The sequence below is a fragment of the Musca domestica genome, unplaced genomic scaffold (assembly GCF_030504385.1).
Source record: "Musca domestica strain aabys unplaced genomic scaffold, Musca_domestica.polishedcontigs.V.1.1 10, whole genome shotgun sequence".
NCBI lineage: Eukaryota > Metazoa > Arthropoda > Insecta > Diptera > Muscidae > Musca > Musca domestica.
Window position 1 is genome coordinate 17,965,876 of NW_026712115.1, and position 24,250 is coordinate 17,990,125.

Sequence of the window (24,250 nt, forward strand, 5' to 3'; positions counted from 1 at the left end):
CTTTATATTTTTGTTTTAAAATGATTTGCATTAGCATAAACTGATGCTCGTCATATGTTGCATCATGCAATGTTTATTGGTCATAAAAGAATTCATGGTGTCAATAAGTTTTTCTATATATATATATATATATATATATATATATATATATATATATATATATATATATATTTTTTTTTTTTTTTTTTTTTTTTTTTTTTTTTTGATTTGGTGAATCATTTCTCAAAGTTTTGGCATATAAGAGAAGAGAGATTGTTATTGAGGTTTCTTGTACCCGATAGGTTGCAGACTTTCTTGTGGCTATGCTAGACTTTATATGTATGTATATGGTGTGTGGTTTACTGCACTTCTTGACGTTTGGATCACTGTTGGGATGTGGAGATCGCCGAAAGATACCCAAACCGATTGTAGTTTGAGTATAATATGAGTGGTAAAATTAGCTACACATGCAGTCCACTCCAAACAACTGATATATTTAATGTAACTTTTTCTAGACTGTTTAAATAAAAATAATAAAAGAAAACACAATTGTTCGTGCTACATTACATACATGACTCAATTTTTATTAAAAATGTATTGATATAACAATATTTAGAAGTTAATCTCAATCAATCTAAAATATTGATATATTTATAGAATGTATAAAACTAAATTTTAACGATACAAATCATTATTTACGTCAGGCAATTGTTGATTTAGACATTTTTGAAGATGGTTTTCTCGGCAAACGGTTCATAGCCAGAGACAAGTTCGATCGTTTCGTGCGTGAGCTCTGGCCTTTTGCAAACGCCTTTTTTACTGCCGTTGTAGGTGTTGAGGTGGGTACGAAATTTTTTATATCTGGATGCTGTCGGCTTACGGGGATGCGGCTTTTATACGCTTGTGGCTTATGCACAGGACTTAGCAAAGTAAGGTTTTCTTGAGAGTAACGTTTTCTCGTGATAATCATTTTCGAAATAAGCTGTTTCTTTGCAGAATTTCTGGTTGTAACAAATGGACCTTGTTTTTGCTCCTCCGCCGTTTTTATCGTTGGTCCGGTTTCTCGTTTATGCCTTGGGGTTACATAATCAACGCTTGATTTCAAACTCACTTCATTGTTTTTGTTTTCTTTGTCCGAAGCAGGACTAACACCAGCATTTGGGTCAATAAGAGTTGTTTCATTTTGAACAATAATTTCGTTGGCTTTATTTGCTGGCGTTTTTGTTGCAATTGACTTCGATGTGTCTTAAAAAAATAGTTATGGTTTTTAAAATCAGATATGGCTTTTATAATATTTAAAAAGCAAACTTTAAATACACTTAGTCCAAGCCAAGAAATTAAATTAGTTGTCAAAGTGCTTGAAGAAAAAACAAGTATACATAAATACCCAGGGAGTTTGAGTGTATTCTTAGATCCACTGAAACCGAATTGTTATTCTTACGAATCTAAAATCAGTAACGTTGTAAGAAATATATCGATACAAAGGAGATTAGAGAAAAATCAGAAGCTACTGTTGTGAGGTCACAAAAGTAGAGCGGCGATCTGAAGAAAAAGGTTGTAGGGTGAACTCGACTTCATGGTAATAAAAAATGTAGATCCAACAGTAGGAGTTAACAAGAAGTTATTGCCGATATTTAGAAGGGTCTTATGTTGTGCGCAAGGTGCTACCAAATGACCGTTATGTAGTCGGCGATATTGAGAATTGTTAGTTCACTCAAATTCCTTTTGATGGAGTAATAGAGGCAACGGCTTAGTGTTTTGTATATTTCCTAACAAAAGTAATATTTTTTAATTAAATTTTTCAGTGTGAACGCAAAGTGGAACATTTATTCATATGGTACTAAAAAATGCAGCCATTTCACAAAAACATATTCCTCCGAATACACTCCTGCAAACTGAACAACATGTTGGGACGATTTGGTTAGTTTGTCGTGAACGATTGGAAATTTATTGGGTATAGGAGATGTGTCAGATGTTGTATGTTACATTCAATAGCACGTAATGAAAATAGGAAACCAGTCGCGAGATGAAACGGTGTGTACTTATTTTGCATCCAAGAATTTTGACAAATAGTTTAATTTACTGGTTTGCCTAACTTTGTGTGCAACGATGCTTTCTAAGCTTCACAAAATACTAATGTTCAGCAAAGACAAATAACAAAGCAAATGTACATGTTTGTGTTTGTTTATTTTTCTGCATTGGGAGCAGCATATCCCGGAATGCTTGCTCCGGATTTTATTGGTCCGTGCCGGGATTGAGGAAAACCCCGGACATTGGTTCTGCTCGGTTTGTCAGAACGTCATCCACCACAGATCTGTCTCGGTGCGATGTAATGGATGCAGAGAGTGGGTGCACTTCAAGAACTGTTCCGGATTAAGGCGTTTGCGAGACTACAGCGAAAGGGATTATGTTGCGACTTGCTGCAGTAACGTAGTCCCCAGCGAGTCCTCTTCTTCGTCGTCCTCGTCAGAGACGTCGTCGGAGTATGGCACTCCACCGCAGTCTCCCGAACAGCAACCAACACCGCAGCACCTAACGCCACATGTTGCTGTTCCAACTCCGGATTGTGCATCGTTCTTGCAATTCAATTGCAACGGACTTCGAGGCAAAATAGATGAGATAGTGGAATTTATGAGTCGGAGGAATATTAAGATCGCAGCGGTGCAGGAAACCAAGCTGAATGAAAATTGCAGCCTACAACGTTGTTATGGTTACAACGTACTAAGGAAGGATCGCACCAGAAGTGGAGGTGGGGGATTAGCGTTCCTGTTACACCATTCTGTTCAGTACAGGCCTATCTCGCTTGAGCTAGTCTCTAGTGACCCATACATGGAATGTATGGGGGTAGCAGTCAAGTGTGGAACTGCCGAGGTAGAGGTGCTTAATGTGTATATCCCGCCGATTAATAGCTGTGAACCGCGTTATTTGCCTGATATTAGCCCATTATTGGTAGGCAATAACCGCCTGGTACTAGGGGATTTTAATGCCCACCATGAGTTGTGGCATTCCGTCCTAGGTAATGACCAGAGGGGATCAGCGCTGGCAGAGCAGATTGACTGCTCCACATTCTGCACGGTTAACGAGGATGCCCCCACCCGAATAAGAGGAGAGTGTCACAGTTCGCCAGACTTAACCATAGTGTCACCCGGTCTGATAAATGACGTGACTTGGCAACCCGTCATTTCTCTTGGCTCAGACCATCTCCCGATAATCGTCTCCATAAGCAGGTCGCCAGATTTCATAACCTCTGAACGCCGCACTTTCCTTAACCATGGGAAAGCTCACTGGCCAGAGTTCAGAGAATTCACCAACCGCCGCTTCAGAGAACTGCACAACCCTTCTGATGTTCGTGTAGTAGAAAGGATTTTCCGAAACATCATCAGAGCTGCAGCCGCTCGCTATATACCTGCTGGTCGAATACCCGAGTTAAGACCAAACTTCCCAGCAGAGGCAGCGGGATTAGCAAATGAGCGTGATGATCTCCGTCGTACCAACCCTACTGATCCTAGAATCAGTGATTTGACAGTGGAAGTCAACCGGTTGGTACAGGAGCATAAGAGGAAAAAGTGGCTAGACCATCTGAAGTGCTGCAACATTGGGACCGATATGAGTATGCTGTGGGTAACGGTTAAATCGCTCTCGAACCCTGGAAAAAAGGATGATAGGACCTCAGTCACTTTTAACGACGTAATGGTGACTGATCCGAAGAGGTGCGCGGAATATTTTAACCGACAATTTGTCGAGCACCCCGAGAGCGATAGGGCGAAGCGAAGAGTACTACGTCGTATCAGGTCTCTTCCCGCCGAGGAGGAACCACCACAGTTTACGATGGGTGATGTTGCAAATGTCATCCGTAACGCTAAGTCATCCAAAGCGTTGGGCCCGGACGGAATCTCAATGGTAATGTTGAAGCAGCTGGATACGCCGGGAGTCGAGTACTTAACGAAAGTTCTCAATTTGTCGCTAGCCACCCACATAGTGCCCGAAACCTGGAAAATGGGCCGGGGGTCCCGCTACTGAAGCCAGGCAAGGATGCCAGTAAAGGCGAATCGTACAGGCCGATTTCGCTTTTGTCGCCAGTAGCTAAGACTCTTGAGGCTTTACTCCTCCCCAGCATTAGAGGAAGCTATACAGTTGCCAACCACCAGCATGGATTCCGTCCACAACATAGTACCACAACAGCATTACACGCCATTTCCACACATATTAGTAGAGGACTGAACCAGAACAGGCCGTGTGACAGAACAGTGTTGGTAGCCCTTGACCTATCAAAGGCGTTTGATACGGTCAATCATGCCACACTGTTTGAGGACGTACAGAGAACTACCCTCCGGCCAAGTTTGAAACGTTGGATAATCAACTATATGTGTGGACGCCAGTCGTACGTGGAATTCCGGAACAAGAAGTCCAAAGCCCGTAGAGTGAAACAGGGAGTTCCCCAAGGCGGGGTGATATCTCCGGAACTGTTTAACCTCTACCTTTCCGGAATTCCTCGCCCTCCAGACGGCATTGAGATCGTAACGTATGCGGATGATTGTACGATCATGGCGTCGGGTCCAGTGGTCGATGACATATGCGAAAGGTTGAACCCCTATCTCGCGGAGCTTGCCGCATACTTCCACGCGAGGAATATGGAAATATCCGCCACGAAATCAACGGCCACACTCTTTACCACATGGTCTGCGGAGATGAGAACACAGCTGAATGTTCAGGTCGAGGGGAATCTAATACCGACCACGAACTACCCCAAGATTCTTGGGGTAACGTTCGACAGCATGTTCAAGTCGTCCGCGCAAGCCACAGCTATCTGCGACAAGATGAAAAGTAGGAACAAGGTCCTCAAGGCGCTAGCCGGCAGCTCTTGGGGTGCGGACAAAGAAACCTTGTTGACCTCTTATAACGCGATAGGTCGGTCTGTGGTCAACTATGCGGCTCCAGTGTGGTCTGCGAATACTAGTGCTACGCAGTGGAAGAGTATCCAGACCTGCCAGAACGCTGCCCTGAGAACTGCGACAGGGTGCCTCCTCATGACACCAGTGGACCATCTACATGAGGAGGCGAAAGTCCTTCCCTTACGTCAGCATAATCATATGCTTTCGTTGCAGTACCTGCTTGGGTGTTACCGTGAGAGTCATCCCAACCATCATATGGTGGATAACTCTCCCCCACCCAGGCGTGTCAGGAAGGACATACATGATCTAGAGAGGGAGGTCCAGCGCTACAAGAGAGAGCCTCCAGATCAAGAAGCCTATCAGGCAGGTCTGAGTGGCATTCACACCGATGCAGTCGCGGATGCTATTAGCAGTTACAAAGTGAATGCCGTCCTCGGAGTCCACCCCCCATCCATTGCAGCCGAAGAACGTCAGCTGCCTAGACAAACCAGGGTAGTTTTGGCGCAATTACGTTCAGGATGGTGTAGTCGCCTCAATTCGTATTGGGCACGAATTGATGAAGATGTGCGTGACGCCTGCCCGGCGTGCGATACAGGCCCGCACAATACGCTACACCTTTTTAATTGCTCAGCCAAACCTACCCAACTCACTCCAGAGGATCTCTGGCTACAGCCCGTTAAAGTAGCCGAATTTCTAAACCTGGAGCTGGAACCAGATTAGCAGAGCAGAAACACACACATGTACTACTGCTACAACAACAACAACAAAGCAAATGAGACAAAGACAAATTTGTTGCTCTGCTTGCATTTCTTCAGGCAAGAAAGAAAACTGAGCAATGAGAAAATGAAATATTTGTTGCACTGCTTGCCTTTTTTCAGTCAAGAAAGAAAATTTGCCTCCAGTGGCTGATTCTCTAGTTGTTGTCAACCAAGCAATTGCAAAAAGCAAAACGAGAAAATGTTATCGTTCTTGCTTTTTTCAGGAAACAGTCGCTTCAGTCGCTTGACTCGAGTTTGAAATGACGCCTCGCGCTAATCGCTAAAAATAAATATTTTGATTTTTTTTCGAACGTTCCCACGCCCCACATTTCCGTCCCTGTCCACCGAGGGGGCGACCAACCTTTACGTAGGGATCGCGTACACATCATGATACGCATCATAATGGGAATTTAGTAGGAAATTGAAAACCAGCTACAGAATCTAATTCATCAGCTAGTTTGTCAGATAGTAAAACATGTATGTCCGGGTCAATTATCCGGGTATCCGTCCTTCAAGAAAAAAAAAAAATATGTTTGCTAAATCAAAGTAAAAATACCCTCCTCTAAGAAATATAAGAAATAAATTTGGTTTGATATTAACAAATTAAAAATATTTTTTGAGTATTTTTCCATCTGGACTAAAAAATGCAAGCAAAGCAACGAAATTTTCCAAAAGTTGTGAGCTATTTCTGAAAATGCTTAATATGTCCAGGTCGAGCTATAGCACCCATGTTAATGTTACTCTATGTATATTAAATTTACCTATTTTAACGCAGGGTTGTTTTCGCAAAGGCGACGATAAGTTCACAGAAGCGGCCGATGTCTTACGTACCGGGGATTTTCGCAATACTCTTTTTCGTCCATTTCGCAAGGGAGTAGAATCCACGACCTAATAAAACAATGGTGATTATGTTTAAGTTACACAAAAAGTAAAAGAAAAAAGATGGTACATATCCCTCCATCATCTCTCCTATTGTTTGCCTCCACAACTAAAATCATATGCATATATTGCACATATATATGAATTTGGAAACATAAAATTAATTCTATTAGCCCACTGCGAATGAAAAATGATACACAGTTTAAGATTTGTTTTCTTTTTCAATTTTAGTATTTTAGTAAAAATAATTGCCACAGTTACAACATAAGGGATGGAAACACAATATTTAGATGGACATTGTGTCTGGCATAGGGAGGCAAACTATTTCATTGTTTGAATAGAATTTTGTTGGATAATGGAAGTAATGTATATTATGTTTCTGTCTTCTTTACATATGAAGTCTTCTACTTCTGGTAGTTGGAGTCGTACTCACTTTTCCATTACTTTGTGAATCATTGCGGTTAGTACGACTGCGCATCGAACGTACGGAATCTGTAACTCGTAAGCGAATTGTTTTTTCTAAACATGTGGCAGTTGGCGAGGCAGGTATTACATCTGATGTGTGCAACTATAAATAGTAATAAAAACACTATTATTAAAAATCAACTAGAACAGATCAATATACTTACATCTTCCGTTGACTCCATTAATTCTGTGGCAACTGACACAATTATTTCTTCATGAGTTTGTGATACTGAAGTCATAGCGGACTCGGCACCAGTTGTTTCTTTTTCTCGTTTGTCTTCCGCCTGCTTTACGGTCAACGATTTTGAATTTTTTGCACTCAGTAGACTTTGGGAGATTTTCTCCGTTGTCTGCTTCTCCATAGTAGTAGTGGTGCGCTGGCTTGTCACTGGCGGTAGTTTAACTGGACTTGTCAAAATCATTTCTATGATTGTCTCTGGTTCTTTTTGTTTGTTGACATTGTTTGATTTTTTATTGTAACGGAGATTTCGACGAACACAAGTATTTGAACGATCAGATTTTCTGGACAAAGATTCCCCTACTTTTTTATCAGAGTCAATACGTGCTTCAATTCGAATTTTGTTTGGTCTCGTTTCATTTTCATTAAATGTTAACTGAGTACTATCAACTGAATCATTACGCGACTGTCTTGATCTTCGAAGAAGATTGTGTACGGTGCGATTTTCACTTCCAAATGTAGTTGTAATATTAATTGCTGAGGTTGAAACGGGAACATCCGTTAGTGTATCATTGTTTTCTTCTGACGCTTGGTTTTCCGTGAAGCCGTCCACAACAGTTTCGCAATGTTTTTGCTTATCCGAAATATTATCATCAACATAAGAATCGATTGTGCCTTCCTCCTCGTCATCGGAAACTAAGTCCACATCCAATCGTTTTGGATGAGGATTAAATACACCGTCTAGAAGATCTTTGAAATCAATAACATTCTTTACTGTTTTTGGATCAAATTTATTCTGAAATTAATCAATTATATTAAAAATATTTTATTCAGCTATAACTTGTATTTTATGTCACGTTTACCTGAATAACTTTATCAGCTAGATCTTTCATCTCATTTTTAAGTTGTTCGTCGCTTGATAAATTTACATCGAGGCTTAGCAAGTCCTTTGCCAGTAATTTACAGAGTTCTTTATTGTTCGGATTATTTACCATTTCTGTCAAGAATGTTAAGGCTAAAGCATTGTGTGAGTTTTCCTTGGTTGGTCCTGCGGAAAGTGCCTCAGGGCGAGTTGTGTCTATGATGAAATGGGTAATTGTCTCAGGGCGTATATCATGTAGAGGACTATCATATGGAGCTGACAGCACGGAATTAACTGTAGTTATTATACACGGTTGCAACAGCCGTTGCTTTCTATTTTGTATAAGATTCTCAAGAAATACACTCAGTATTTGATTTATTTGTGGTTCTAGAAATCATAATGTTATAGGTAACATTTCTTTATGGTAATTGGGACCTAATTAATACATACCAGTGGCTGGATTAAAATAGCGAATTAGTAACTTTTCCATTATGTCACGATTATCAATATGACCATGCAACACTAATCTGCAGAAACCATCAATAATAGCTCTTACTATACACATATCATCGCAAGTATCCAAAAAGTGAGACATCATGTAAATAACACCGACACCTTGGCCCAATGTTGCAGAATGTACGGTATCTTCATCAGCATCAATAAATTCCAGAGTGTTGTACAACTGCCGCCCAGTTTTTTTAGATTTGTTTTGTTCTTCTTGAACTACAAAGTTATCTACACCATAACGATCCAAAAGTTCGAATATGCAAGAAATTGCGGTTTCCCATATGCGAATATTATGATTTTTGAAGAACTGAGCATATAACTCATCAAAAACGTCCTTAGCCAGAGGTTCGTACAACATACTAAAAGCAGCCCCACACTTTAGCGCCCAATCGCGAATAGCTATTTGATTAGAAGCTATGTTCCTGAATATGAAGTCCTGCAAAAAAAAGTTGTTACTTTCTATGGACGTTACGGGTATTTTTAATCATACGTTATAGAGGCGACAAGTTGCGTGACCCAGCGATTGGACACGTTTGGAAACCACCATGTAATATGTTATTTGCAGGCTTCTTAAAATACATTCATTTTTCACAACTTTCGAAAATTGTGGCCGAATTTCGTTACCGTATTCCCCATTGCGCTTATCTAACAACGGGCGAAGTAAATTTGTAAACTCTTCAGTTACTGTATTTTTGATTTCAATTATTTGTTGTGCTCGGACATAATCCTTCATTTGAACGTAGTTCATTTCTTGTTCTTCTAAATCTAATATTTTAACTTTCAATGATGACAATTTAAGGTTTAAAGCAGCATCAGTAGAGTTGGCCAGCAATTCGCTTATAAGATTTCGATCATGCACTAAATCCTGTTGCTTAGCACTTAAACCACATATGTCATTGATGATATCTAAAAAGAACTGATTATGGGATGTATAATTTCGTTCTTTTTAAGAAATCAAGAACTTACCTGATGACGAGTATCCTGATTAGTCATAAGGTTTTCTGCGCATTTTACGATGATCTCGACTACTTTCTCGTCCAAGCTGTAGTTCTTCAACAAATTCTCCAAGAGATTCTGCAAGTTACCCCTTCCAATTTCATCACCCAAGTCAAACATATGTAGTATTTCCATTAGTGAAAGTAAAATGTACTGAAATTCCATTGCTTCGAACTTATCCATTTCACGTTTTCGGGTTCTGCAATAAGCGTCTATATAGGAACAGAATACGCTTAATTCTGGTATTATGAGGTCTATTTCTTCTGCCATCTCGTTATAGAGGTGCTCTGTTAGGCATTGCCAATAGAATGCGGTTTCAATGTTAAGGTTATCGTGAGGTACGCAGCGGTAGAATTCACCTTCAGTTTCTAAAGGAAGACAAACAACAAGCTCCTCTTTGGTCTGCCTCCTTATAAAAATGTTTAAATTAAAAAAAATATATATAGAAATTTAGAGAACAATGAATCATTAAATGAAGCATGCAAAACGTTCTGAAATTGTGCTACAGTTAAATGTAGGTGACCCAACTCGGAATTTGATATTGAAATGTGTCCTTTGTGGAGTTCCTATACTGACAGTTGTATTTAATGAAACCATCAACTATGCTAGCAAAGTTATGACATAGGATCTAAAGAATGTAATTAATTTTTTTGTCATTTAAATTGTGCTTTGGAGACCCCAGAAATACCATATTTTTCATTATAGTATGATTCAATGACGATGAAACAAATGTCCGGTCCCGTGCTGCTTTCTAATATTCGTATTTTTTCATGTTTCTGCCAGAATTTCCGACAGAATGAGTAAAAAATTTGACATTTTGGAGTTTATTTCATTTCCCAGATCTATTTTAATATCCTATTGGGTGTTACAAAATCGCCAAAACGTGATAATTTTTGCAAGGCTGGTTTCTCTCAAATTACCAAAATTTGTCGAAATCAGAATGACAAATGAAATTCACTTGAAATCATTGTTGTACCCTAATCCGGGGGCTATGATTTAAAGTATATTGAAAGTTTAGGAAGAATTTCTGGAAGGTTTGAAATACTCTTCTTACTAAATGTCCAATTCGATATACTATTTTGCACACTTTATATTCGGTATTTCACTAATTGCAATCCCAATGAATTTTGCATTTTGAGTTCTCATTGGACGTATTGTTGTCGTATGAAAGAAGTAGGTTCACGTTTTGAAATGAGCCCCATAAAGCTTTGTCGGTAATTTTTTGTTTGTTTAAATGGGTTCGCATCCTCCATCTGAAGCACGATGTAGGTCCTGCAGTTGAAAGCTAGATGCCAGTTTTAGGCATGAATGATCGACATCGTTTTGCCCACTCATTTCATTTTTAGTTTTAACTAACTAACTAACATAACTTTCTTTTATATGGTGAAAATAATTCTTAATTCTGTTTACAAGAAACGATTGAACTCAATATGATAAGCCAAATTGAAAAAAGTCGTACATTATATAAAATTGAAAAAGAAAAACAAATTGAAAAGAAGAAAAAATCTTCACTTTGTTGTAACAGACAAAACCAACTTACATGGTTATGCTACTTCGTTCAGGCTGAGCGAAAGCATAACAAGTGGAGAAAGATGTAAATGTTTATAAGTGCGGTTATAAGATTTAGAAGGCTTTCCAAGAGAATTTTAGTTTTATTTAATTCTTTGGTTCCTCTTCTATTGAGCTTACGATCTCGTCACTTGGGTAAAAAATGTTTTTTGTCATAGAAGTTATTTTTAAAATAACTTCTGGGGAGAATATCCCAGACAAAAACAAGGGAACTGATGAGGATTGGTGGTTCTTTCCGAAACCTAGGTATTCCCTGCCTTACCCCCTGGTAAACATTACCATCGTTCTCCACTAATAAACAAACGTTGTTTTTATAAAAACAACAATAAAGGGATAAAGCCAGACCATTTTGCAACAACAAAATACTACGGTATCCCGAACAAACAAGCCACACTGTTCTATTAATAGACAAGGCACGGTCGACGAAGGGGTTTTTGTTGTAACAGACAAAACCAACTTACATGGTTATGCTACTTCGTTCAGGCTGAACGAAAGCATAACAAGTGGAGAAAGATGTAAATGTTTATAAGTGCGGTTGTAAGATTTAGAAGACTTTCCAAGAGAATTTTAGTTTTATTTAATTCTTTGGATCCTCTTCTATTGAGCTTACGATCTCGTCACTTGGGTAAAAAATGTTTTTTGTCATAGAAGTTATTTTTAAAATAACTTCTGGGGAGAATATCCCAGACAAAAACAAGGGAACTGATGAGGATTGGTGGCTCTTTCCGAAACCTAGGTATTCCCTGCCTTACCCCCTGGTAAACATTACCATCGTTCTCCACTAATAAACAAACGTTGTTTTTATAAAAACAACAATAAAGGGATAAAGCCAGACCATTTTGCAACAACAAAATACTACGGTATCCCGAACAAACAAGCCACACTGTTCTATTAATAGACAAGGCACGGTCGACGAAGGGGTTTTTGTTGTAACAGACAAAACCAACTTACATGGTTATGCTACTTCGTTCAGGCTGAACGAAAGCATAACAAGTGGAGAAAGATGTAAATGTTTATAAGTGCGGTTGTAAGATTTAGAAGACTTTCCAAGAGAATTTTAGTTTTATTTAATTCTTTGGTTCCTCTTCTATTGAGCTTACGATCTCGTCACTTGGGTAAAAAATGTTTTTTGTCATAGAAGTTATTTTTAAAATAACTTCTGGGGAGAATATCCCAGACAAAAACAAGGGAACTGATGAGGATTGGTGGCTCTTTCCGAAACCTAGGTATTCCCTGCCTTACCCCCTGGTAAACATTACCATCGTTCTCCACTAATAAACAAACGTTGTTTTTATAAAAACAACAATAAAGGGATATAGCCAGACCATTTTGCAACAACAAAATACTACGGTATCCCGAACAAACAAGCCACACTGTTCTACTGTAAATTATGTTCTGTGAAAATGTTGACCTTTTGTATGGGAGGTACCGGAAGGAAGACTGTACGTACAGGGTGAGATGAAAAAACTGCATCCAACTTCAGACTGCTGTCATTTCTAAGCCACTCGTCCGACAGCAGTTAAAATTATTCCAGTAACAGCTTTTTATATTGTTTACAAGCGCATAAAACACTTTGGTGAAAATTTTCCAGAAAAAAAGTTATTCGTGATGGAATTCAAGCGTCGCAGGGGCCGACAATTGCTCGTGAGCTGAACATCATGTTTGCTTGCCAAAGAGGTCAGATGAAAATGTGCACCTTCGGTTGGCTCCCAGAACTCAAGTGCCGGCCACGGTGATGGTGTGGGCCGCCATAACTGACAATGGTCGCTCTCCACACGTTTTAATCGGCCGTGCCATCAGAATAAATGCCGAATATTATCGCAAAAATATTCTGGAGGGTGTATTAATGCGTTAGGCACGCAAACATTTTGGCCGCAAACATTGGACATTTCAACAGGACTCAGCACGTGCTATCCAAGAATGGTTACAAAATGAGGTTCCTCGCTTGATTTCCAGCGCACAATGGCCACCAATATTTGTCTGGAGTATTTTGGAAAGCAAGGTTGACACTAAATAATACCAAAGTGTCGATCACCTCAAGCAAGCGCTTCGCCGGGAATGGGCCAAAATACCGCAGAGAAACATTCGGGCAGCGTGTGACGGTTTCATTGGCCGTTTGAAAGCCATAATTCGTGCCAAAGGTGACAAATTCCAACATATCTAAACTTATTCTAAAATTTGATGCTATTTCCGACATTTTTTGCTTTCATTCAATAAAATTAAAAACAAGTTAAAAAGTATCAGTCGGTATTGCCGGCAGATATATACCCTCAGCCTGTGTTCGATTATTTAAATATAATTTGACTAGTGCTACAATTATTCAAACATTTGACCCTCTATGGAGCAGGTTCCGAAGGAATGGGCCAATATTGTTCATTTCGTATCGGACCCAAAAATATGATATAAATATTCCGACGTTCCTAGTATGGATTATATCGACTCACTCCTTCACTTTATATGAGATATGTAATAATATTTAGAAAGTGTTAAAATGTGCGTGATTTACAAGATAGAGTCTACCGAAATATTCCACTTTTATACTTCATCGGATACAAATAAAAAATATTGAGCGAAATATTGGGAAAAATTAAAAGAAAGGATATTTATGTCCAATTTTATGCGAAATCATAAATACCGATAAATTTCATATTCATATCAAGCTTCTTATTGAGAGAAATATTTGAGAATAGCACGTAGTAAAGTATTGCTAAATTGTTGTTGTTATAACAGATATAATTATTGAAAATTGTGACCCCAGAAGGGGTTGGCAGATATATATCAATTTCACAACAGATCTTGTGTTAGCAAAAGTATTTGTGTGTGTGAAATTTAAAGAGAGTTGGATATTTATTTCGCTTTATTTGAGAGTTTTGTTTTTCAAAATCTTGAACCCTATGTATGGGGGAGAAGAAATGGTTCAATCTATACCACCTTTATAACAGATCTTGTGTTGATAGAAATATTGAGATGTGGCAAATCTAAATGGAATCGGATGTTAATTTGGCGTTTTATGAGCTTCATGGGTTTTCAAAATTTCGACGTTTTGTGGGGGAGGTACCAGAAGGAGTGGACCGATACATTCCATGTTAGCACCAGATCTTGGGTTTATAAAAATATTGAAATGTGTGAAATTTGAAGACGTTCGGATCCTTACATTACATTATTTAAGAGTTATAATTATTCAAAATGTTGACCCTTTGTGGGGGAGGTACTTGATGAAGTGGACCGATACTGTCCATTTTCGCACCCGACCTACCACTGACGCAAATATTAGGATTTGCAAAGTTAGCGCTAAATCGGCTAATCGTTTCTCTTTCTGTGCATAAAATATATTTTATATATATTTTTTGAAAATTTTGACCTTTGGTTGGGGAGGTACCAAGAGAAGTGGACCGATGTATTGCTTCTTAACACCAGACCTTGGGTTAATAAAAATATTGGGATATGCGAAATTTAAAGACAATCGGACTCTTACATCACATTTTATAAGAGTTGTAATTATTCAAAATTTTGACCCTTTGTGGGGAAGGTACTTGATGGAGTGGACCGATATTGTCCATTTTCGCACATGACCTTGCACTGATGAAAATATGAGGATTTGCAAAGTTCGAGCAAAGTCGGATTATCGTTTCTCTTTTTGTGCAAAAAATATTTTTTGAAAATTTCGACCTTTTGTGGGGGAAGTACCAGAAGGAGTAGACCGATACATTCCGTTTTTGCGCCAGACCTTAGGCTAATAAAATTATTGGGATGTGTGGAATTTGAAGACTATCGGACTCTTACATCACATTTTATAAGAGCTTTAATTATTCAAAATTTTGACCCTTTGTGGGGCAGGTCCCTGATGGAGTGGACCGATATTGTCCATTTTCGCACATGACCTAGCACTGATGAAAATATGAGGATTTGCAAAGATCGAGCAAAATCGGATTATACTTTCTCTTTCTGTGCAATAAATTATTTTCTTTGAAAATGTTGACATTTTGTGTGGGAGGTACCAGAAGGAGTGGACTGATATTGCTCATCTCCGAACTCGATCTAAGTTTGACAAAAGTATTACGATGTACCAAGTCGGATACTCCCTTCGAGAGTTATCGTGCGCACCAGCCAGCAATGATATATACCCTGTGTAGCCATATGGCTGAGGGTATAAAAATACAAAAATTATGGCGTTTGACTTTGTTGCAGTTTTTAACTCACCTTGTATAACCCATCTCCAAAGTCGGTCATAGTTTGGTAATAATAATGCGATGTTCCAAGCTTCGACCAAATCGGATACTCCCTTCGAGAGTTGTCGTGCGCACCAGCAAAAGACCACCCTATTCTCAACGCCGCACTTTCCTTAACCATGGGAAAGGCAATTGGCAAGAATTTAGAGAATATACCAATCGCCGCTACAGGTAATTGCCCAACCCACTGATGTCCAGGTAGCAGATTGGTGTTTCCGGGACATCGTCAAAGTTGCAGCCGCTCCCTATATATCTGTTGGTTTAATACCTGAAATAATTTCCCAGCAGAGGCAGCGGGATTAGCGAATGAACGATGATAAAAGACGTAACTTGGCAACCCGTCATTTTCCTTGGCTCAGACCATCTCCCGATAGTCGTCTCCCTTAGCAGATCGCCCGATTTCATAACCTCTGAAAGCCGCACTTTCCTTAACCATGGGAAAGCTCACTGGTCAGATTTCAACCGTCACTTCAGAGAACTGTTCAGCCCTTCTGATGTTGGGGTTTCAGAAAGGATTTTCCGAGCCATCATCACAGCTACAGCCGCTCGCTATATACCTGCTGGTCAAAGATACACCGCCACAGTTTACGTTGAATGATGTTACAAATGTCATCCGAAACGCTAAGTCCTGCCAAAAGTTTTCAACCTGTCGCTAGCCACCCAGATCGTTCCCGAAGCCTGGAAAATGGGCCGAGGGTTCCCGCTATTGAAGCAAGGCAAGGATGTCGGCAAATGCGTATCATACAGGTTAATTTCGCTTTTGTCGCCTGTAGTAAAGACTCCTGAGGCTTTACTCCTCCCAAGCATCAGCAAAAGTTATCCAGTTGCCAACAATTTACATGGATTCCGTCCACAATACACCACCACAACAGCATTGCACGCATCCACACACATCAGTCGATAGTCCTTGAGCTATCAAAGGCATTTGATACCGCCAACCACACCACACTGTTTGAGGATGTAGAGAAAACTACACTCCGGCCAAGTTTTAAACGTTGGATAATCAACTATATTTGTGGACGCAAGTCCTACGTGGACTGACCACGAAATCAACCACCACACTCTTTACCACATGGCTTGCGGAAATAAGAAAAGAGCTGAATCTACAGGTCGAGGGATATATAATACCGACCACGAGCTACCTCAAGACTTAGAGGCCACATTCGACAGCATGTTCAAGTCGTTCAAGTGGAAGAATATCCAGACTTGCCAGAATGCTGCCCTGAGAAATGCGACAAGGTGTCACCTCATGACACCTGACCATCTATATGAGGAGGCAAAGGTCTTACCGATGCGACAGCATAATAAAATGTTGTCAATGCAATACCTACTTGGGTGTTACACACAGAGCCACCCCAATCATCATCTGGTGGATAGGCAACCTCCGCCTAGACACATAAGGAAAGACCTTCACGATTCTTAAGATAAATTATTAGGTGTGATCTGTTATTTGTTAAATTTTAATAAATATTAGAATTTGTATTCTATTAGGTCATTGTAGATATATAATTGCACAGTAAGATAAATAAATAGAATGAAATAAAATTATCTATAGAGAGAGGTACAGAGGTATAAGAGAGAGCCCCTAGATCAACAGGCCTATCAAGCAGGACTGTGTGGTATTCACTCTGATGCGGTCCCAGAAGTCATGGAAGGATATAAAGTAAATACCGTAGTAGGAGACCATCCCCTTCTCCCATCGCATCTCAAGAGCGAGATTTGCCCCGACAAAAGCGAGTAGTCCGGATTGTGTAGCCGCCTCAATTATATTGGGCCCGATTGACAGCGATGTGCAGAACATCTGCCCACATGACACGCTGCACCAATTTCGCTCCCCAGCCAAGTACACTTAAATAACTTCAGTGTCGTTGTGGACCCAACCCGTACTATCAGACTATTAGACGTGTTAAAAATTGGCTGTAAAAAAAACGATAAATTTCTTGCCTTAATTCCAGTTTAGAGAATATACCAATCGCCGCTACAGGTAATTGCCCAACCCACTGATGTCCAGGTAGCAGATTGGTGTTTCCGGGACATCGTCAAAGTTGCAGCCGCTCCCTATATATCTGTTGGTTTAATACCTGAAATAATTTCCCAGCAGAGGCAGCGGGATTAGCGAATGAACGATGATAAAAGACGTAACTTGGCAAGCCGTCATTTTCCTTGGCTCAGACCATCTCCCGATAGTCGTCTCCCTTAGCAGATCGCCCGATTTCATAACCTCTGAAAGCCGCACTTTCCTTAACCATGGGAAAGCTCACTGGTCAGATTTCAACCGTCACTTCAGAGAACTGTTCAGCCCTTCTGATGTTGGGGTTTCAGAAAGGATTTTCCGAGCCATCATCACAGCTACAGCCGCTCGCTATATACCTGCTGGTCGAAGATACACCGCCACAGTTTACGTTGAATGATGTTACAAATGTCATCCGAAACGCTAAGTCCTGCCAAAAGTTTTCAACCTGTCGTTAGCCACCCAGATCGTTCCCGAAGCCTGGAAAATGGGCCGAGGGTTCCCGCTATTGAAGCAAGGCAAGGATGTCGGCAAATGCGTATCATACAGGTTAATTTCGCTTTTGTCGCCTGTAGTAAAGACTCCTGAGGCTTTACTCCTCCCAAGCATCAGCAAAAGTTATCCAGTTGCCAACAATTTACATGGATTCCGTCCACAATACACCACCACAACAGCATTGCACGCATCCACACACATCAGTCGATAGTCCTTGAGCTATCAAAGGCATTTGATACCGCCAACCACACCACACTGTTTGAGGATGTAGAGAAAACTACACTCCGGCCAAGTTTTAAACGTTGGATAATCAACTATATTTGTGGACGCAAGTCCTACGTGGACTGACCACGAAATCAACCACCACACTCTTTACCACATGGCTTGCGGAAATAAGAAAAGAGCTGAATCTACAGGTCGAGGGATATATAATACCGACCACGAGCTACCTCAAGACTTAGAGGCCACATTCGACAGCATGTTCAAGTCGTTCAAGTGGAAGAATATCCAGACTTGCCAGAATGCTGCCCTGAGAAATGCGACAAGGTGTCACCTCATGACACCTGACCATCTATATGAGGAGGCAAAGGTCTTACCGATGCGACAGCATAATAAAATGTTGTCAATGCAATACCTGCTTGGGTGTTACACACAGAGCCACCCCAATCACCATCTGGTGGATAGGCAACCTCCGCCTAGACACATAAGGAAAGACCTTCACGATTCTTAAGATAAATTATTAGGTGTGATCTGTTATTTGTTAAATTTTAATAAATATTAGAATTTGTATTCTATTAGATCATTGTAGATATATAATTGCACAGTAAGATAAATAAATAGAATGAAATAAAATGATCTATAGAGAGAGGTACAGAGGTATAAGAGAGAGCCCCTAGATCAACAGGCCTATCAAGCAGGACTGTGTGGTATTCACTCTGATGCGGTCCCAGAAGTCATGGAAGGATATAAAGTAAATACCGTAGTAGGAGACCATCCCCTTCTCCCATCGCATCTCAAGAGCGAGAGTTGCCCCGACAAAAGCGAGTAGTCCGGATTGTGTAGCCGCCTCAATTATATTGGGCCCGATTGACAGCGATGTGCAGAACATCTGCCCACATGACACGCTGCACCAATTTCGCTGCCCAGCCAATAATCTAATCGAATTGTGTACATAAATTTTAGTTTTTCGTCGCAAACAATGTTTTTTCGTTTGCAAAACAAATAAATGGGTAACCATTGCTTTTTTCTACTGGTTTCCTTTTTGCTGTGTGATTGGTACAAGAATCACAGTCTAGCTGCAATCCATCATATTTAACATTGCGTTGCTGTCACCGCGTCGTTACTTTTACTACAGTTTCTGTAACTTTGTTTACATCCTGAAAAGTGTACAAATTCATCTTAAAAGCTTTTTAGAACACCTGTTGAATTTGTTACTAAGCTTTCGAAGGAAGATCACTGTTGGCAAATAATCTAAATCACAATAATTAATTGTTCTATGATCAATTGTAAACAATTAGTTCCCTATAAACCAATTGTATCCTTTTGGCTATGTCTGGATTCTTATCACGTGACGTTTGTCCAACTATCAACACGAACCGCTGATAATTTAAGGGAAAATAAAGGTTTGCGCTGGTGCTGCAACAAATTGTTTTGCAATTGCAACAATTGCTGTTCCTGAAGATATTTTTGAAATCATTGTTAGTCCATCTTTTTGGCCCCCAAAAGCCATTATAATATATTCATGTAAAATAGAGAAGTTCCGAAACCTGATATTGTATATCTACCAAACACTCAAATTATCATGTTGATAATTATAATCTAGTTTGTCAGAATGATAGATGTTTAAACGCTAAACTATCTTCCTTATATAAACAGCTATTTTTCGAATTATCGTGTTATCGCATTTACAGAAACTTGGCTTTCGAGCAATATCTACGACGCTGAAATTTTATGTTCCAAATTTCAAATGTTTAGATGCGATCGTACTAATAGTTTAAAAAGTAGAGGCCGTGGAGTGCTCATTTCTTCTCAAATTCCTGCTGACGAAATATTCTTCCCCACACAGCTGGATATTCAAATAGTTGCTGTAAAGATTCACCTTAATCATGTAACAATGTACATCACTTGTTTATATATATTGTTTCATAATTGTTGATGTTTTTTTGATAGAACATTTTTGTATGACACACTATTCAACATTCCCTTTTATTGGTCATTACATGTTATGACGATAGGTTTGAGTGTGACCGACATGACGAGTCATCGAGCATTTGGTTGGACGTCACGTACTGTTATGCGTTTGATCAAACAGGGCACAACATGACGAGCGTTTTCTCTCCATGGCATAAATAGAGAAAATTGTCACATTTGCAGCCCTTTAGTACGCAATAACCGCTTGGTACTAGGGGATTTTAATGCCCACCATGAGTTGTGGCATTCCGTCCTAGGTAATGACCAGAGGGGATCAGCGCTTACAGAGCAAATTGACTGCTCCACATTCTGCACGATTAACCACTGTTTACGATGGGTGATGTTGCAAATGTCATCCGGAACGCAAATTCATCCAAAGCGTTGGGCCTGGACGGAATCTCAATGGTAATGTTGAAACAGCTGGATACGCCGGGAATCGAGTACCTAACGAAAGTTCTCAATATGTCTCTAGCTACCCATAGTGACGAAACCTGGAAAATGGGCCGTGTGGTCCCGCTACTGAAGCCAGGTAAGGATGCCAGCAAAGGCGAATTGTAGAGGCCGATTTCGCTTTTGTCGCCAGTAGCTAAGACTCTTGAGGCTTTACTCCTCCCCAGCATTAGAGGAAGCTATCCAGTTGTCAACCATCAGCATGGATTCCGTTCACAACATAGTGCCACAGCAGCATTACACGCCATTTCCACACATATTAGTAGAGGACTGAACCAGAACAAGCCGTTTGACAGAACAGTGTTGGTAGCCCTTGACCTATCAAAAGGCATTTAGATCATTTAGGCCCTTGACCTATCATAAGATAGGTCAATCACGCCACACTCTTTAAAGGCGTGCAGAGAACCACCCTCCGGCCAAAGTTGAAACGTTGGATAATCAACTATATGTGTGGACGCCAATCCAAAGCCCGTGGAGTGGAACAGGGAGTTCCTCAAGGTGGGGTGATATCTCCGGAACTGTTTAATCTCAATCTTTCCGGAAATCCTCGCCCTCCAGACGGCACAGATATCGTAACGTATGCGGATGATTGTACGATCATGGCGTCGGGCCCAGTGGTCGATGACATATTTGAAAGGCTGAACCCCTATCTCGTGGAGCTTGTCGCATACTTCCACGCGAGGAATATGAAAATATCCGCCACGAAATCCACGGCCACACACTTTACCACATGGTCTGCCGAGACGAGAACACAGCTGAATGTGCAGGGAAATTTAATACCGACCAGGAACTACCCCAAGATTCTAGGGGGTCACATTCGACAGCATGTTCAAGTCGTCCGCACAAGCCACAGCTATCTGCGACAAGATGAAAAGTAGGAACAAGGTCCTCAAGGCACTAGCCGGCAGCACTTGGGGTGCGGACAGGGAAACCTTGTTGACCTCTTGTAACGCGATAAGTCGGTCTGTGGTCAGCTATGCGGCTCCAGTGTGGTCTGCGAATACTAGTGTTACGCAGTTGAAGCATATCCAGACCTGGCAGAACGCTGCCCGGAGAACTGCGACAGGTTGCCTTCTCATGACACCAGTGGACCATCTACATGAGGAGGCAGGTCAGGCAGGTCTTAGTGGCATTCATACCGACGCAGTCACGGATGCAATTAGCAGCTATAAAATGAATGCCGTCCTCGGACAAACCAGGGTAGTTTTGGCGCAATTACGTTCAGAATGGTGTAGTCGTCTCAATTCGAATTGGGCATGAATTGATGAAGATCAGCGTGACGCCTGCCCGGCGTGTGATACAGGCCCGAATAATAGGCTGCACCGCTTTAATTGCACAGCCAAACCTACCTACCCAACTCACTCTAGAAGATCTCTGGCTACAGTCCATCAAAGTAGCCGAATTTCTAAACCTGGAGCTGGAACCAGATTAGCAGGCCGCAAACACCTCCATGTACTACTGCTGCAACAACAACAACCAAAGATTGCAATGGATGGAAAGCGACATGGTCAGACTGAACAGTAAACGTTATAAAAATGTGTCCCAATAAAAAATAAAATGCGAAAACTAGTGGTGGTCCTTTCGACAAATATGTGCTCAGTGAAATTGAGGAATCAATTGCAATGTTTCTTTTTGCACAAAAAAAAAAAAAAACTCTTGAACAGATTCATCATTCACTCGTTCCTTAATTCCCCTAATGTTACCATATTGAATATTGTTGTCATATTTACACGGAAATCGTAGTTCGCCATATCGTACGAAATCTGAAGAAGCTAAAGCAAAAATGAAGATTTGGAATACGATACGATTTTGTGACATGCCAGTACATACTTCATTACAGCCTATACTCTGGCTTTTCCTGTATGTGTTGATATATCTTGCAGTTCCGATGAAATTACTGATAAAAATCATGAAAAAGAGATTTTTTTCCACTATGTATCAGAACTTCCGGGTCGAATATCCGGGTAACCAGGTATTTCCCCTATGAAAACAATCAATTTGCCGTAATCAGTTTTAAAACACATAAACCCAACATGCTCCAAAAATATTATAATCACAAATATAGCAGTGTTAATAATTGTCTTGGCCGTCAAGGAAAATAAAAATCATAATAAAAGAGGTTCATATAATCAAATATTTTTCAGGATGATTACCCAAATATATGTACCTGTAGCAGAAAATTCAGACAATTACGGGAAGATACCATGAATGTACTCACTTAAAAATTTCGCTTAGGGCTTGTTTTCCAATTCTACGGAAACGATTCAATTCATTCTCATTTGAGTCTAATTTCAGGGCACCAATCAATCCCACTATGTCTTTTTGATACGATTCAATCCACTGCTGCAACATAATAGTAGTTACTACTTTTCGGACTGATTCATTGCGATCATTCAATCCTTGTTCCAGTAACATTAGACGTTGTGAGACCTTATATGATCGGACTGGAAAACTACTCATGTGTAAATACGTATGTCGTCTCACTTTATCATCTATATCCCATAAACGATCCAAAATATAGGGAATTGTGTGATAATTCCGTCCCATACATGTAATAACCGCTTGCCTAACTCGAGGTGATGGATCAGAGCACAAATGATATTGATATGAACGTAACACAGGATCGTCTGGATTGTCTGGGACTTGCAAACGCTGCATAGCGAGTATTGCTTGAACACGTACACTGGGTGCAACATCTACCAATCGACCAACCATATACTCCAAGATATTATCACATATAACATCGTCCAATGTCGCTTCCTGTCCCAACGCATTCAATATCATATTAACAAACTGACACAGTCGGAACCGTACATGTGGATTATTAGAAATAGTCTAAAATAATCAGATTTGCTTTCATTAGAGAGACTGAATTCTTAACTCCGCTGAATACTTACAGTCAACAGCCACCGACACGTATCAGCCAATAGCGGGTGTGTTTCATCTCCCTCAAAGGAACCAACAAATTTTGCGCAAAATAAGAGGGTTGTATGAGCGAATTCATTAGTTTCATCTGCAACCATGGCCGATTTGATCATTTTTATAAATGTGTAAATGAACGCATCGTGGTCCATCTACAAAAATACATGTTGTAAATGTTAATATATATATATATATAATCCGCCTGTTATTTGCATACTTACTTTTCCGTAAATTTGTCGGAGTTCCTTTATATATTTCTTGTGATATGTTTCATTAAGTTGTATTTTAGACATAATGGTATATATTGGCCCATTGTTAATTAATGATGTGTTGTGCGTGGATGTGCTAGTACTTTGAAGCTCGTTCTCTTTTTCTTCGCCTGCAGCTAAAGGAACTTTTCGTTTTCGGCCCATTCTCACAAAGATAGTTTAATTTTAATTTCTTTCTGTGATTTCTGATTGTTTCTTGACGATATCCTACCAAGGTGCGACGCTATAAATGACGCTTACTTTTTCTGTTTATGTTACCTTTTAGTTTTAAATAACATAAGAAAACTTGGCAGCATTATTTTCGTTAAAATTATTTGTCATTTGAAATAATTACGCCAAGTCGTTTGTCCATTTTATCGCCGTAACTCAACTAGTCAGTGTTGTCGTATTTGAAAATTTATTTTAAAAATCAAAAAGAAAAAGCAATTCTTTCTTTGGAAATGTGTTTAATAATGCCTTTTGGAGCTTGGCATCATGACTAGGCATATTAATATCAAATTATGATATTCTGCTTGTGCTAATGTACCCACATCTTTACATCTGAAATTAGCATGATATTTTTAGTTCAGATTTCAGTTTTTTGTTGCATAGTATGCTGA

The 24,250-nt window shown here is 40.0% G+C and overlaps 1 protein-coding gene across 3 annotated transcripts; it reads right to left on the reverse strand.

The window, feature by feature from the left end:
• Positions 1 to 528: 528 nt before the first annotated feature.
• On the reverse strand, positions 529 to 23,938 carry LOC101888215 (condensin complex subunit 3). 3 transcript variants are annotated; one of them, XM_059127232.1, is made up of 11 exons: positions 23,604 to 23,933; positions 23,358 to 23,534; positions 22,679 to 23,295; positions 9,487 to 9,925; positions 9,011 to 9,436; positions 8,464 to 8,956; positions 8,015 to 8,400; positions 7,138 to 7,947; positions 6,942 to 7,076; positions 6,391 to 6,517; positions 529 to 1,224 (listed from the first exon to the last, which is right to left on the reverse strand). In XM_059127232.1, the coding sequence occupies exons 1-11, from the start codon at positions 23,793 to 23,795 to the stop codon at positions 680 to 682; spliced, it is 4,347 nt and encodes a 1,448-aa protein (XP_058983215.1). In that variant the 5' UTR covers positions 23,796 to 23,933; the 3' UTR covers positions 529 to 679. The 3 variants fall into 3 exon arrangements, with proteins under 3 accessions (XP_058983215.1, XP_058983227.1, XP_058983219.1); XM_059127236.1 differs by lacking the exon at positions 6,391 to 6,517 and having other exon boundaries at positions 938 to 1,224; positions 23,604 to 23,938; XM_059127244.1 differs by lacking the exons at positions 22,679 to 23,295; positions 23,358 to 23,534; positions 23,604 to 23,933 and adding an exon at positions 15,286 to 15,314.
• Between the last annotated feature and the right edge of the window lie 312 nt (positions 23,939 to 24,250).